Genomic DNA, 16,537 nt, shown 5'->3' with positions numbered 1-16,537 from the left:
ATCACGGCCTCTTGTTCCCCACCTTTGGTCACGGCGGCTCCTTCTCAGTGGGGCAGGTACGTGGGGGGGCATTCATCACGGCCCGACGCCTACCCGCCCCCTGTGCTACTCACCCAACCACCACCAACCCCCCCCCACCATCACCACCCCACCACCACCAACCCCCCCCCCACCATCACACCACCCCCCACCACCATCACCCCCGCCCCACCACCACCAACCCCCACCACCACCATCACCACCCCCACCACCATCACCACCCCCCACCACCACCAACCCCCACCACCACCAACCCCCACCACCATCACCACCCCCCACCACCATCACCACCCCCCATCACCACCCCCCACCACCAACCCCATCCCCTCGGGCGGCGCGACCCCCACGGGATGACAATGCTTTGTTTGGCTTCGTCTCGTACAATTGTCTTCTTTGTCGCCGTTATATCCTAAAATTGTGCTGTAAAATTACGTATTCTAATTATATGATAATAATCGTGGGTGGAGTTGTGGTGGGGGGGGGCACGTGGGAGCAACGCACTCCCCCAAACTGGACACCTTAATTTATTTTCAGTAGTTTACAATTAAGAGAATAAATTATATTCTCCCTCGATTCCAAATGTAAGGGACAAAGCAAACTCCTGCTACCCGCCCCCAAATATAGAAGTCAAACTCCGCCTATGATAATCATAATGAACGCCTAGATAGTAACGTCATTCGTGCAAACTGCATCTCGCAGCGCGACGCAATCTGCAAACAAGGTGGTGCATATATGTCCAGATGTGTTTTTCAGCCAATTACTGGGCGTTGATACGATGCTATATCGGTGTGTCACGTCGCGGCACCGCACAATGAAATGCTGTGACATCTATTTGTAACGTTGTGGTCGCGGGCAGTGCCCAACTACCTCGTGTCAGAGAACGGCTTCAGACGATGGCGTCAGTCATGGAACTACTCTTGAAATCACTTCAATCAGCCTCTTCATCCAGCCACGGGGCAAGCCTCGCGTTTGTTGATCGGCAATCAGAGCTAGCTTTACAACTGGTGTTGGACAACAATGCACACACTGCCCCGATATGCATATATAGTAAAAGATAACATTCTATGGCTACGTCTCATAAACAATACATTTTGCTCCGAGAGTCAAGTGCCCAACATCTTTGCCGAATGAAATCTATTTTTTGCCAGGCAGTGTTAATGATACGCTTTTAAAACGTTGTACAACACTGGCAATGCAGTAAATGTTTGTATTTATATTTTAATGGGATTGCCTCAACATTTAATAACGTGGCTCTATAACAATATAAAACTTAGTGGTTTCTATATATCAAAACAAGACTTCACACGTCGCGGTATTTGCATACATTTTATTTTTGGACTTTTTAACGTAACATACTTGTTGTTATAGTTGTGTTATACAGTAACATACTAAACATAGCTTTAAAAATCTTTGATTAAAAAAAAATTTAACATTAAATATTTTACAGCATATGTCGTACAGTATTTGTCATAACATCCATAGGTGGCAAAGTGGCTAACAAGCTACCAAGGCTTGAGCCCCCTCGAACCCGTTCACCAGCTCCAGCATTCACACAGCCTCTAACCACGCGGTCCGGCTTGCGACAACCTCGCACTCTCGATTTTTGGACATTTAATTTTCAAAATAAATTTTATCTGCCCCCCAAATAGTTTTCACCTGCCACCTAAAAAAACACGCGTGTGCTTAACTCAGAAATGTAATTAAATGCTTTGCGTGGGTATTGGTGATGAAATTGAATAAAGTTATCCTAAGCAACTCAACGCGTTTTAACATGATGTCTTACGGTGCCAATGGCGCGTGCCATGAAATGAGTTGGACAATTTTATTAGCACCTTTAAACAAGCACAATGACCATGGAAACAACGTTGTTGAGTTAAGAAACCTGTGTGCAGTCACGCTTGGGTGCTGCGCGCAACTGGGTGTGCTAGCGTGAACCGATAAGTGCTCTGAGCAGATGGCAAAGCTGGTGCCTATATCCAACAAAGATTTCCACTTTCCAAAAACATTCTAGGCGAGGTCACTTCGGGTGGAGAGGTCACACTGGTTTAGCTACTTTTTTGTTTGTTGAATATTGTGACTTATCAACATCGTTACGTGCACTCTATTACATCATCATTGTCTGATAGATGCGGTCTTCTGGATAAATGGAACATTTTTCACCCATAAAATTTGCCCATCCCATCGAAAGTTATTCCACGTGCATTACGGGTTCAGCACGTCATGTGTTTCATTCGGGAAGTGGTGCATTAACAAGGCACGCGCGTATACATGTGTGTTCGGTGTTTCATCCGACCGGCGGGATGATTAATTCCACCTGAAGGATTAGCACGTGGGGTGTTGTTTTATTCATTACCTCCGTACCTTCGTAAGCCAAGTCATGTGAAGACGGCCACACAGACAAGGTGCCGTAAAGTTGTGCTCTAGCCCCGCCTGCCGGTAAAAAGCCTCACACTGCCTCGAAAGGGGGCTCGCTCATAAACACAACACAACCTGGAGCGAGCGCGCAGTCCCAATGCGGCATGTATGGTCGCTACGTGGCGCAAGGAATGCAGGTCGGGGGGACAGCTCCGTCTGCCATGGAGCTGGGAGTCGTGTAGCTTAGAATGTGGGCCCGGCACTGCGGCTCCCATATCTCTTCACCAAGTCATTCCTGCTTGACACAAAGGAAGACGCGAATGTGAGCACAAGAGCACAATGTACGTCGCAGCATCACACACTGCACGTGACGTGAATACTTAGCAAAGCATTATAAAGACGGAAGTGTGACTCCGAGTTGCAGTTTTCCTGTAACATATTCCTGCGGAGGGAGCTGGTAGGAACGTTGGGTTGCTCGGTCAATGGCCAGGGTCAACGGCGGCGTGGTGTATTCTGCAAATATGCCCGACTGTGAGGGCGGGCACAAGCCGGCGTGAGTAGGTTAAACGTTGAGTTTTATAAGGGCACCACGGGGTGACCAGCCCCTCCCCACCCAGCCCCACCCCCCACCCAGCCCCATCCTCCCCACCCAGCCCCTCCCCACCCAGCCCCACCCTCCCCACCCAGCCCCTCCCCACCCAGCCCCTCCCTCCCCACCCAGCCCCTCCCTGCACGACGGACACAATAATCCCCTGTGGGCTGGTGTAACTAGGTTCCTACCAGTAAAATATATTTAACCTAAGCTTCATGTTGTATATTATTAAGTCACTCCGATATAAGTAATTGTGCAAAAGCAGTAATATAAAATAAAATCTAGGCATGAATGGAATAATTTCTCTCTCAGCACAATTAAAAGTTAGAATCCTAACACCTTCTCATTCACTCATGCAGACAAGCAGGTACCTGGCATTTATTCCATCCCCACCGTTCGTGAGAAGAAAATGCCACCACCCGCTTCCTCTCGTGGCCTCATTATTGGCACTCCAGCTCTTGTACCATCCTGTACCAACACCTGCCTTGTATACGCACCTCTTGAGATCATCGTCACCCTTGGCCTGCTCCGCTCCCTTGGGGGAGGCTGGATCGGTGGCCCACGGTCGCTCCGTGTTTCCACCCTGGGACGAAAGGGCTTCCGACTCCTTCGCAACGCTCTGGTGCGGAGCCGAGTCACCCGTGTAGCCAAAACTCATCAGCGTCCACATGTTGGTCTCCTCTCTCTGCCGTCTGGGCATGGCACTACAAAGCAAGACAAGTCAAATGGCGAGGTTTACGTCTTGACAACAGTGACATGGCATGGTTGGCATGGGTCATGGTGCAGGGGCCGAAATAGAGCATCCTGTCCAATTTCACTCCCCCCTACTTCATAGCCCAGGGCCTGAGCCCTTCCGGCTTGTGAGTCCTGGTCTATTTGTACCGCCTGCACACTTAATAGCGACAACGCTGCTGGACAAAATGGCTTAAACACCACCTTGGAGATTTATCCGTTGACTTTGGCGATTTGTTTGACACGTTTTTTTTGGCAAATGCCAATGTGCAGCTCGGGCCCATGCTCAGCTGAGCATTGAGCATTGCTTATCGCTGCAGTGTGTCCATTGATTGAAGGCAGAGTTTACGGTAATAACGGTGCTGCAGTTTTGTTTCTCTCACTCACATTTCACTTTATCATCCCAATCTTACTTGGATTTCAGGGGAGGTGGTTTCCCCTCGAATGCATGTGTTGTTGAGACTGTATTCTCCGGAATGGAGCTGATGCTCCCACTCCTTTCATTGGCACTTCCAACCTTTGGCATCACAGACAGAACGAACCCTGCATTACTTCCAAACGTAACACTGCACACCCGTGTGTATGATTCATGTGTATGATTCACGTGTTAATTTCTCGACAGCAATGGGTGATGTTTGTGACCATAAGCTCAGTTTTCCCATGATAACGTGCGTGTCACGTGACATCACCATGCTGCATGTTTAGTGCACACAGCCTTGTTTTAGACCACCTAAGATTGTCTTTGAAGTCACTCTTTGGGTGTATTTATTTTCCAGTGTGCAGTAATTCTTCTGTTTAAAGAGTTCCTCATTGTTTACAGAACGTGACAGAGACTAGTTTAATTCACATGTTGGTGGATAGTCATCTAAGTCTGACCGGTGTCGATCTTTGTACAACACACGTTGTAATGCACCCAATGTACACTCTGCCAAGTTTAAACGGTACTCACCAGTTCTGTCAATCACATCCATGTGTGTTTTTTAAATACTATGCTTCCAACATGACTTTGCATTAATATTTACTCAAATGACAGCACTATTTATAGCTCATCCGTATTTACTTCAATTGACTAAAACAATTACAGCTATTCAGCGCTGATTCTATTAATGAGTTTATTATTTATTTTGTTATCGCTCTTGTTCACCCAGGAAAGCCTCACGGGAGGGTCCTGCCAAGTTTTCACAGTAGGGGGTGATATTGCTGCTGCAGTGTATTCCCAATTGGGCAATTTGCAGGCAATATTTAGTACCATTTGGACGTTTATCTAACACCAAATAATATAATACAACCTCCCATACCCCGTGAGTCGTTAGCTTATCCGCGCCTGGCGTCTGCTGACGCAGAGACACAGGGTCGGTGGCAAAAGGCGCCTCCCTCGTCATGTACTTGGCCTTGATGTCACTCCAGTTCAGATTCTCCTGCGCAGGGATTCCCATTGCCCTGGCAGTTACGGATGTTCTAAACAAACAAAAAAACAAGACAAAAGTATGCAACCTATTTAGCAACGATCCCGTTTTATGTGGAAAATGTAATACATTGTACAGCCATGGATACAATTGTGACCCAGCAATTAGGCTTTTAAAATCCCAACATCAAAATGTCACAACACAGTGGCCTGGAAATATATATTCGATCACAAACCACGTGATGAATTAAGAACTATAAATCTCGTAAAGATAATGTGAGCCAACCTGCAGTATAAAGTGTCATGATATTAGGGACTTACCATGACAACTGGCCATGATAAAAGGTTTTCCCAACTTATCGACTAACACTAAAACAAAGGGATATTTGCCAATACACAAATACATTTTATGCTTGGGTACTCGTCATTTTTCCTAACTTGTTCATAATCTTATCTTACTCCTGTCCACTGCGAGTTGGCGGGTTATGATTCAGCCAGCCCGGCCGGTTGTATGGAACGGATGGGTCAGCCTCTCCTGAGTTGTCCGGCATCTTGAGCAGATCTGTGGCCAATGAGAGTAGCAAAGTAGCAATACAATTTCACGATTAACTCTGCTATTATATAGATTTTTTTGGTTATTTTTCGATAATTATGTCGTATATCAAACAAGCAGTGGCGACTAATGCCACTCCCTATTTACTTAGATAATCTCCAATTAGTCTCAAGACTCTTAAAGAAGGGCCCTGCAATACGATGTCTGGCCAAATCCATTTGAAATATAATTTTGCATGTTGGAGGAATTGCATCCAGGGAATGCCGATACATCTGAGAGGACAACTCTCAATGGTCTGTACACATTCATTAATGAACCCACTTTGCTGTACTGCCATCTGCTGGTCACCTCACAAATGAGGAGTAACGGCAAATGAGTGATCCCACCAAACGTTTCCTGAGTGCACCACGAGACATCAACCTTTGCTGAAGTTGCACATATTTAAGGTGGCCATGCAGCACACGAGGGAAATGACAAATAAGCCTCTGCCGTGGCACCATTATAAATGGGCCCCGTTTGCCACCTGAACCTTGACGCTCACCGCGCTGGCCGCCTTGCCTTGCCAGCTTCACGTAATCGGATTCGGGTTCCCCGATGGGCCCGCGCCTGTGCCTCACGACTCCAAGATCCTGTGCTCCTGCCTCTGGGTCGTCAATCCCACCGATGGCACCCAGCGATAACTCACTTCTACCTGCTTGGGGGGGGGGGGGGCACAACACAAGTTAGGTTGGTGGTGAGGGTTGGTGATGGTAGTGGCAGTTGCTCGAGGGGGCCGAGAGAAGAGGAAGACAACGCGACCACAGCTCCACCGTGCTCTGCATCCGACAGTGGCTATCAGTGGTGTGGCGTGGTTGGCATGGGCCCTGGCGTAATTAATTAAATGAGCCCCCCTCCTGTCCAATTTCCCCCCGTCTTTGTAGTTTGGCATGTGGGCCCTTCCGTCATCGCCTTCACACTCGATGACTACGCCACTGGCGGTTAGGTTTGTATTCATGCTGCAGTAGCATTGCTGGAGAGTGTGCATGAAAAACAGTAATTTGTTTACTCAGTAAAGCTTCACTGAGTCTGTAGAGTTTTTTTTTTGTCTGGAGGGTCCTGCTTTGAATGCTTGGTCAGTTTCTTTAGGAGTACTTATTTTCATGCGGCAAGAGACGGTTGCAACCGGAGAACACCGATAAGTACTCTGGGAAGGCACTCAAACTGCACAGATTTTCAACATCACTGCAAAGAGTGTCTCACATGAATGAGCTCAATGAGCTGTTGGGTTACAAGCATGCCGTCCTGGCCACACCTGGGGCGTAATGCATCAACAATACACTGGCAACCCTCCATAAGATGAACTTTAAGGCGTCAAAAGTTTTAAAGAAAGCCGTCCCTTGGTGTGGACCAATCAGTTTCAAGGACAATGCATATATTATCATAGTATGTTTTTGTTTGCATTTTGACTGCAAGTATTGTGGTTAATGCAGACATGAATCCTTGTAAAAAGGTTTCAGTTTTGTTGCCAGAAAAAAGGGGGAAACCCTTATTATTACGTCAAAAGTTTATTAAAAGTGTTTGACCATGTCACAGGTGCTGCGAAGATGTCTAACCTGCATTCTGTGACCGCTCTGCAGGCATCATGAACACTCACGGATCTGTAACACACACGGATCTGTAACACACACACAGCACGCAATTACTATGCATCATCCATGGTCAATCCACTGCTGGATGAAGGCCTCCCCAAGCCCCCAGCACCGACATCTCTCGCGATCAGGCGATGATACCACCTAGCACATCCATACCACACGATTCATGGCTCCATCTCTCAGGTGGTCATCTTCTCTGATGGTTTACTTGGCTGCCAATCCGTTGCGCAATTATTGCAAACACCCAATTGATCATCTTCAAAACTCCACACATTACATAATTGTAACATGCATGCACACACATGTCGATATAATATATATTCACAATCACACTCACACAAATGCAAAGACCCCCCCATATAGCCTTAAGAGACGGATGGTGAGAGGCCAGCACCACGCCCGGCCGCCTTTGTCCCCCCAGTGGTAATGTTGACACATCGCACCAGGTACTCATTTGAGGCTGAGTCGACCTAGGGGAGGCCCAGCACCGGTTCAGATAATTTCTCACTTGTTTCTGGAATCGAAGCAGTTACACACGGCTATGTAAATTAAGTGTATATATATAGTGCCTTATATACTCTACAATGTGCACAACGTTACAGCACTAATGCCAATCTAAATCCCCGACGCTTTGCAGCATATCTCTCTGCTCTGAAGAAGGGCCATTCACCCGAAACGTCGCCACTAACATCGACAGCACACTGTACATGATTCTGACGACTGTGAAATGTGTTGGGTTCGCGCAGCCGCTCTCAACGTTAACGCGGTCTGTCGCATCGACATCGCTTTGCCGCGTTACAACATTTACATCAATCGTGCCCCCGACAGATGAGCCAAGAGCCACTGGCGTGGTGAAGGCGACTCGCCTGCGATGGAAGTCGACACGATGAAGTCGCACGCGAGAAAGTCGCACGCGATGAAGAAGGTTGCTGAGGATCTGTAACCTGCGACTCGTGGTCTCGAACCGCTCAACCGTCTGTGTTGTCGTCGCTGGTTGCCGTGGAGACGGCGTGGGTTGTGGTGGGGGAGGGGGTGGGGGGTGGCGTGGGTGGGGGGGGGGGTTGGGGGGGTGGTGTGGGGGGTTGGGGGGGTGGTGGGGGGGGGGTGGTGGAGGGTGTAGGTGGGGAGTTAGGTGGTGGGGGGTGTAGGTGGTGGGGGGTAGGTGGTGAGGGGGGGGTAGGTGGTGGGGGTGTAGGTGGTGGGGGGTAGGTGGTGAGGGGGGGGTAGGTGGTGAGGGGGGGGGTAGGTGGTGAGGGGGGGGTAGGTGGTGGGGGTGTAGGTGGTGGGGGGGTAGGTGGTGAGGGGGGGGTAGGTGGTGGGGGGTGTAGGTGGGGGGTGTATGTGGTGGGGGGGGGGTGTAGGTGGTGGGGGGTGTAGGTGGGGGGGGTATAGGTGGGGGGGGGGTGTAGGTGGGGGGTGTAGGTGGGGGGGTGTATGTGGTGGGGTGTATGTGGTGGGAGGGTGTAGGTGGGGGGCTGTATGTGGTGGGGGGTAGGTGGTGGGCCTGGCACAAGCGTCGTGGTGACGTCACCGCCACTTAGTCGCGAATGGCGGTTGTTGGTTGTTGGTGGTGGGGGGTGTAGGTGGTGGTGGGGGTGTAGGTGGGGGGGTGGTGTAGGTGGGGGGCTGTATGTGGTGGGGGGTAGGTGGTGGGCCTGGCACAAGCGTCGTGGTGACGTCACCGCCACTTAGTGGCGAATGGCGGTTGTTGGTTGTTGGTGGGGGGGGTGTAGGTGGTGGTGGGGGTGTAGGTGGGGGGGTGGTGTAGGTGGGGGGCTGTATGTGGTGGGGGGTAGGTGGTGGGCCTGGCACAAGCGTCGTGGTGACGTCACCGCCACTTAGTGGCGAATGGCGGTTGTTGGTTGTTGGTGGGGGGGGGGGGTGTAGGTGGGGGGGGGGGCTTCTCGCGCCACCGAGCGCGGGCTCAGTGCCGCCCGGGGCGGTGACCCTGGCGAGTTGAGGGCCTCCAAGTGGCGCCCGCGTGGCGCTGACGCACCTGAGATTCGGAATCTTTATTTAGACTGCAGGAGGAATCCGATGAGCTATAAAGCTCTTTTTTTCCACAAATGTCCAATCACGGGGCGGGGTCAGAACGTTACGACAACAACAAAAATACAAACAACACGATAGCAGATGCAAAGTATAGGAAACAACAAATATATAATTAAAACTAAACTCTTTTTTGTTATCTTATCAAGTAAAGGCCACTGAGCTATTGTCTTCTTTTTCAGAAGCGACCTGGCCACAAATGATGATTAGATGCTTTCAGTATTTTGGTTAAAACGAGGTGCATGAGAAGTCTAAACACCGAGGAGGGTGAGTTGCGTTTTCACGAGTGGGTTTAACTTGAGCTGGCACACCCAACACATGTCAGAAGTAACAACAAAAACAACTGTTAATGTCCAGCAAAGAAGCAAATAGAAATCGGAAACAAAAACAACTGTGCCACGTGACAAATCAAAAATGTTTACAAACATGTAAGTCAGTGTTAAGTAAAATACATTCTCTCGAATGTATGTCGGCTCAGACACGTTCTTATTTTAAATAGGAACATAGTAAAATTACGTTATTAAGTTACATAAACATAGAGTGAGTAAAGACGCTCTTTTAATAGAAATATATATTATACGTAAATGTAATTGCGAGTGAAGTTCTCAGGGAATCGACAGCTTAGCATCAAATTGTAATTTCGATGGTCGAGTAACCAAGGGCATTTGTGAAGAGATGGAATTCCAGGTATTTTGGGGATTAACAGAATAAGTGAGAACCATGTGAATGTGTTCTCCTTCCTACAATGCGCTTTAGTGTTGTGGGGAATCTAAGATTTAGGGGATTTTGGTCCTGAATAAATACTTTGTACATAGGTATGTGGGTGTATGCATTACATAAGAACTTGGAACATTGAATCTCCCTCGGATTTGAAAGAGGATGATGCCAAGATACTTGAATGAGTAAAGTCAGGGCTCATAAATTAAACATCGTCTTGTTTATATTCTGGTGGAGGTTCAAGACGATTAAAAACAAATGTAATGGTTGTAAAGTCAACCATTTAATCAAATAATGCAATTGGCAAAAAAAATTGAATTAGATCTATGTAATGCTATATTATCCATATAGATGAACATTAGAATATGACCAAGCACAGAACCCGTTGGAACACCTGAGTGGAGGGAAATGTCAGAGGAAAGCTTTCCCAAACACAGTAAGGGGCAGCACTTTCCCACCCACTCTACCGCCGAGGTTAATGTTCATCGCACAACAGTCATGCTGACATTGTTTATTCTCAGGTCGAATTCAGCCAAATTAAGTGCAGAACCAAATTTAATGTTACGCGTTCTTTTGTGCGGTTTATTAATGAGTGGGCTCAGGTCATCAACTGACTACACCCGATAACCCATTTTAATCACAGGTGGGTGAAACGTGGATTCGAATCCAGGATCTCAGCGATTCCAGCTCAGCGATCTGAACCACCCTGTCACGTGCACTATGAGTTCATTTCTAATGGAAGGAAGGAGACTCAAAACAAATTCCATGAAGGTCATTGCTTGCTCAGCTGTATTGAACAACTTCCTTCCATTGATCCTGATGTGGAAGAGTGCAAGAGGCAAGGCATTCATGCTTTGCGAATTACACTCAACCATTTGTAATGACTCAACGCATGAGGATGCTGATCAAGTTCGAGGACATAATTGAACCTTATGGCGGGACCCCAGGGTCCCGAATAAACGGAAGTCAAAATCGTAATTAATCCATTTCTTTTTGGCGACTCCGTCCCACCGCGCACATTAACGCCACAGATCATTCTGTTGTCGTGAATGCCGTAGTCATAAACAACAATTTTAAACACTGATTAGCGCATCGTGTAGAGCCGTATTGTTCGCCTTCAACAGACATACAATAACGTCGCAACGCAGTTTATGCGAGAGCCGGGGGCTTATGGGACCCCGAGGTCCCGCCATAAGGTTCATTTCGACAAACGCGCGATCGTTATAGCTTGAATGCTGTAAACGCCCTCGGATATAGATATAGATGCGGACCTAAGCTCATGCTCCCCACTAAGTGGTAACACCATTGCATTGCATTCCAATATCATCCTGGAGGACTCATAGACAGCGTGTGATAGAACAAGAAGAGAGGCTTAATTGTACTCGCTATTGATCATTCGATCATGTGCTCCACACGAGATGGTGTGTCACCGATGTCATTCTGTAACCATTGAATGCGTCTCACGGTGACCTTGGCCTCATGCCCGTGAGGGTTATTTTTGTCATGAAAACACATCATGGAAAAAAAAACACCTTTCCCCGTTTTCATTGCAAACTCTCTCCTATTGAATAAACAATCTCTCATTTGGCATTTAATACATATGTATACCACTTTGTAAAGATGTACAAAGTGACACTTTACCGTGTTAGGCCTCGGCAAATAGCATCCGATCCAAAGCAGAATGCACCACTATAGACGCTAATGTTTTATATACAGATATATACAATACTCAATGTGCACTGAACAACGCTATGCCGAAAACGACCACTATGACAACCACAACAGCAGCAGCACCAACATTGCAGGCTTGATGTAAACTCGCGTAACTGCGTTTGAGTGGCTGCTTTAATGTTTCTCGACTGCCTGAGCACTATTGTTTACATTATATCATACCGTTTCTGCAATTCCGTGGCTACTATCTGCCTAATCTAGCCACTTTCCTTTCAAAAAAAGATTTTCTTTTGTATATACTGTATCCATAATGTTGACTTCAATTAACCTTTTTTACTTTGCCTAATTCACATTGTACTGTATAAATGTATTGTTAAATGAATTATTGTATTAATTGTTGTCTACATTTGTTACATTTAAATAAAGAAATTGTGTACAATTGTTATCATTCCAAACCAGTTCCCACTTGCAAAAGAGGCAATAATTCATGCATATTAATGCATTCATTTAATCTCCTGGCTAAATAATGGATACAAGCAAAAATAAATAAACATTATCTTAAAAAGTATGACTTGTGTCTTTCGGGTCGATACGGACGTGGTCTTAGCATCCCACAGGTATCGGCTGATGTTTCAAATAATGATGGGTCGCGTTACTCGCTTTCTATCGTGTGTCATCGTGCAATTAGACCGGACTGCTTTCAAGTTTAGAGCGGCTGCCAAGGACTTGATGGCCGGCCACTCTCCCACTTACAGAGAGGGCAACTATAACTCTCCTAAAGGTGATCCGATACAACGCACAACTTGGATATAACGTTGTGCTGTCATCAGGGACTTGCCCGATTGAAAACCGGACAAATTGACGTAAGAAAAGGTTGGGGGGGAAAAACTGTAGACAAAAAGCGGAGCACAAAGGCTTTCACAAATAAGCAAACGTATTTTTCACCGACAGGCTGCTAGCCAGCTTTGGTACCCATAATTAATTCAACTATTACAGACTTGGAAGACAAATGCATGTTGGATAAGCGTTGGATTCTCCATGTGTATGCCTTATTTTTGTTTCTATCTTGTGCGCACATCAATACTAAGACGAAAGACCACCCATTCACTGCGTACAGCTTACATAGACAAATGTTGCGACTGTTGTTAGCGAGCGCCTATTAAGGCGAGCACGACGCACGAACGGGTGGCGTGGGCACAATCACACCTAGCCTTTGTCTCTCAAATTCTGCTGATCACACAGCACCGGAGTACTCATTTAAGGCTGAGTCGACCTATGGGATTTTCAGTAAGGAGCTTATTCATCCGTTGTATTGCACCCACCACATGTAGCAATGCGATGCTGTACAATTGTTCGCTGCAATTATGATATTAAGCATTACCATCAAACTATAGATGCACGCATTTAACAAAGCAAATAGTGATCGTAGTCAAGTGAGTATAGATGGAAAGTTGAATTATCTTTAAGGTGGTAATGTAAAACGATTTGCCAATGGCAAATCATATTTGCATATTGTGGCGAAATAGAGGTCCTTGCCATTTGATGTCGCTGTACATTACTCAAAATGTGACCACTTGTGAAGTGAAGATGAGATGGCCAGGAGATGGCAGTGCAGCATTGGATTTTTTAAATCCATCTTTGCGAGGTTTGTTATCTTCTTGTATGCGTGCGTTCCTCTGGGGTTCTCTCCCACACACAAAAACATCACGAATGGAATTTGTCAGATATCGCAATGCAGGACCCTCCTGAAAATATGTCTCGAGACTCACTGAGAATGTCTTGGGTAATGGGAATACGACGTTAAAACATTATCTATTTTTTTTTATTCCACAGCAAATAATGACCTATTTTATATCATACATGACGATGTAATACATCAATATATACAGCCCCTTTGTCAATCCACCGCTGGATGAAGGCCTCCCCACGACGTACCGATTGTGGAAGCTGTTTGACCATACTTCACGTTGGTCAGTGCGGTTTGGTGAATGGTGGGGGGAGGGGGGGGGGCAGGACTGGTTCAGACATCATTTGTCGCGGATGTTAGCCGTGAACGGGAATCGAACTCGGGGCTCCAAATTCATGTAGATGCCCTCTGTTACGGTCACTAATTGCTCGGCCCTTGCACGCCCTTGCTATCCAATCACTCTATTTTTGTACCGCTTTTAAACTATGCAAAGTGCCTTGAGCTAAGGCGGTCTATAAATATGAAATAAGATATATACCATGTCTGGTATATATCCAACTGTTCATAACTAAAAATCCATAATCTAAACTCTCACACGCGTACACGCTCTGGAAACAAAAACAATCGTGACACACGGCACCTGTTGAAGCAAAGCAACAGGTACTTGATGATTGCTTTTGAGATAGGAGCCAGATAATATAAACCCTTCCTCCAAGACAAATCCTCTTACTGGAACCTTGATTGGCGTTGGATGGATAAGAGACAGGCGAGAAGAGATAAAGATACGGGCGGGTGTGGGCGCCAAGGTGGAAACCTTGTCCGGTTTTTTCCCTTCCACGATTCTCCCCTCCCCATTCACTCTCCCCCTTCCCCTCCACTCCCCTCCCTCTTCCCCACACCGGCACCACAAACCCACCTCACCCGCCTCCCTCTTCACAGGCACGGGTCTCCTCCTCCTCTCCACCGCTCCGCTCTCCTCTCACTCCCCATGCACGCCTCTCTCTCTCTCTCATGCCACACCTGTTTATTGCGCTCAACAGCTCTGACATCACCAATTCTATTCTGTATATTGCCAAGCAAACAACGAATGAAAAAGGGGGCTTAGCGGAGCGCCACAGATGATGATGATGATGGGGTTAGCGGTATAATCACAGCCAGCGTGAGGGTGACTCGTACTAGCGGCCAATTTGGTTAGAGTTAGGGTAGGTGCCTTGTTGGCGAATTGATAAGTGTCAGGGTCAGTGAGAGGGCGAGTACTCGCGGCTGGTTGGCTTGAGTTAGGGGTAGGGCGAGTGCGTGCTCCTCCTCTACATTGTCAACGCATCATCATCATCACATTTTCACTTTTTGTCGCGCTTAGATCGCGGTCCTCGCAGCGCCCGTGTCGCGTCACAGTGGAGAATCGCTCTCGCTGGAAGGTTCAGAGACAATATCTAAAAGCCCTCCGAGTCGCGACGAAAAAAAGACCCGGTTCAGCCACTCCGCATGGTTGTGTCACCAAAGCCATCAACCATCCCTCTTCTTCCTCCACCCATCTCCTGCGGCTCCGAGTGTCAGCTTGCGTGTCGCCGCGTCGGCTCATCACAGTAATCGAGGCAAATCATCGGCGGCGGCAGCAGCAGACCCGAGCGTTCGGTGATAAAAAAAAGAATATATAATAAACAAAACATATCTGTGCTGAATTCTGGACGGGACGAGAGGATGGGTCAACCGATGGCAATTTTACGCGCGACCGCGTGAAACGGTCAGAGACAAGACGACAGCGAAAACCCATTACAGCGACAGTCACAACAATCAAGGACATCAACAAGCCGCAGAGGAAGCAGAAACAAATCATCACGACCAGCAAGCAACTGTCCAGTGTCTCGCATCAATCCTCCTCCAGCCACCGACATGGCACCACCTCCTCTTCATCTGCTGCCCCGTACGCCTCTGCTGAGCGCTGCTCCTGCTGCTGATGGCGGTGGCGACAGCGGAGCGTCTGGAGGACACCTCCTCGGGGACGCGGTTCGCGGCTCCCTGCTCAAGGCGATGCGGTCACTGCTGGAGGCCACGGGTGAGCCCCTGCAAGGGCCCGCGCCGCGAGGGCTGCCCTCGTCTTTGACAGAGGCCGGGGGACAGACCGCTCCTGGCGCGTCGCTCGCCGCCACCACGGTGGCCACCACGGAGCTGCGGGAGATGACGCAGGAGACACTGATGAACGGGGTCGCGAACGGGCCCCAGGACCAGCTGCCCTTCGCGCTCATCAAGGCCATCGTGCTGGTGATCGTGGTCACCATTCTGCTGCTGTCCACCTGCAAGCTTCTCTTCAAGGTGATGACCAGCTCGCCCATGATGCGCGACATGAAGGACTGAAGTGGGAACGCGTGTCGCCGTCCGCGCGCAGACACACGGCCAGAGACACACTGGCAGAGACACACAGACACACGACCAGAGACACACAGACACACTGGCAGAGACACACAGACACACACGGGCAGAGACACACAGACACACTGGCAGAGACACACAGACACACTGGCAGAGACACACAGACACACTGGCAGAGACACACAGACACACACGGGCAGAGACGCACAGACACACTGGCAGAGACACAGAGACACACTGGCAGAGACACACAGACACACTGGCAGAGACACACAGACACACGACCAGAGACACACAGACACACTGGCAGAGACACACAAACACACACTGGCAGAGACACACAGACACACTGGCAGAGACACACAGACACACACTGGCAGAGACACACAGACACACTGGCAGAGACACACAGACACACTGGCAGAGACACACAGACACACTGGCAGAGACACACAGACACACACGGGCAGAGACACACAGACACACACGGGCAGAGACACACAGACACACTGGCAGAGACACACAGACACACGACCAGAGACACACAGACACACTGGCAGAGACACACAGATACACACGGGCAGAGACACACAGACACACTGGCAGAGACACACAGACACACTGGCAGAGACACACAGACACACACTGGCAGAGACACACAGACACACACGGGCAGAGACACACAGACACACTGGCAGAGACACACAGACACACGACCAGAGACACACAGACACAC

At 48.3% G+C, this 16,537-nt stretch overlaps 1 protein-coding gene across 4 annotated transcripts; it reads right to left on the bottom strand.

Annotated features, from left to right (window-relative positions):
- Positions 1-1,350: 1,350 nt before the first annotated feature.
- Positions 1,351-8,299, bottom strand: C10H7orf57 (chromosome 10 C7orf57 homolog). Of its 4 annotated transcripts, none has more exons than XM_078598084.1 (8): positions 8,174-8,299; positions 7,269-7,330; positions 6,218-6,370; positions 5,583-5,685; positions 5,017-5,176; positions 4,132-4,235; positions 3,484-3,690; positions 1,351-2,689 (listed from the first exon to the last, which is right to left on the bottom strand). In XM_078598084.1, exons 2-8 carry the CDS (start codon positions 7,297-7,299, stop codon positions 2,638-2,640), a joined length of 810 nt encoding a protein of 269 aa, XP_078454210.1. In that variant the 5' UTR covers positions 7,300-7,330; positions 8,174-8,299; the 3' UTR covers positions 1,351-2,637. The 4 variants fall into 4 exon arrangements, with proteins under 4 accessions (XP_078454210.1, XP_078454212.1, XP_078454211.1 ...); XM_078598086.1 differs by having other exon boundaries at positions 6,218-6,367; XM_078598085.1 differs by having other exon boundaries at positions 8,127-8,251.
- Positions 8,300-16,537: the final 8,238 nt, after the last annotated feature.

This window comes from Lampetra planeri, chromosome 10 (genome assembly GCF_965212315.1).
Source record: "Lampetra planeri chromosome 10, kcLamPlan1.2.h2, whole genome shotgun sequence".
NCBI classification, from domain to species: Eukaryota; Metazoa; Chordata; class Hyperoartia; order Petromyzontiformes; family Petromyzontidae; genus Lampetra; species Lampetra planeri.
The sequence above is the reverse complement of the archived record's forward strand: the minus strand, read 5'-3'. Positions and strand labels throughout refer to the sequence as shown.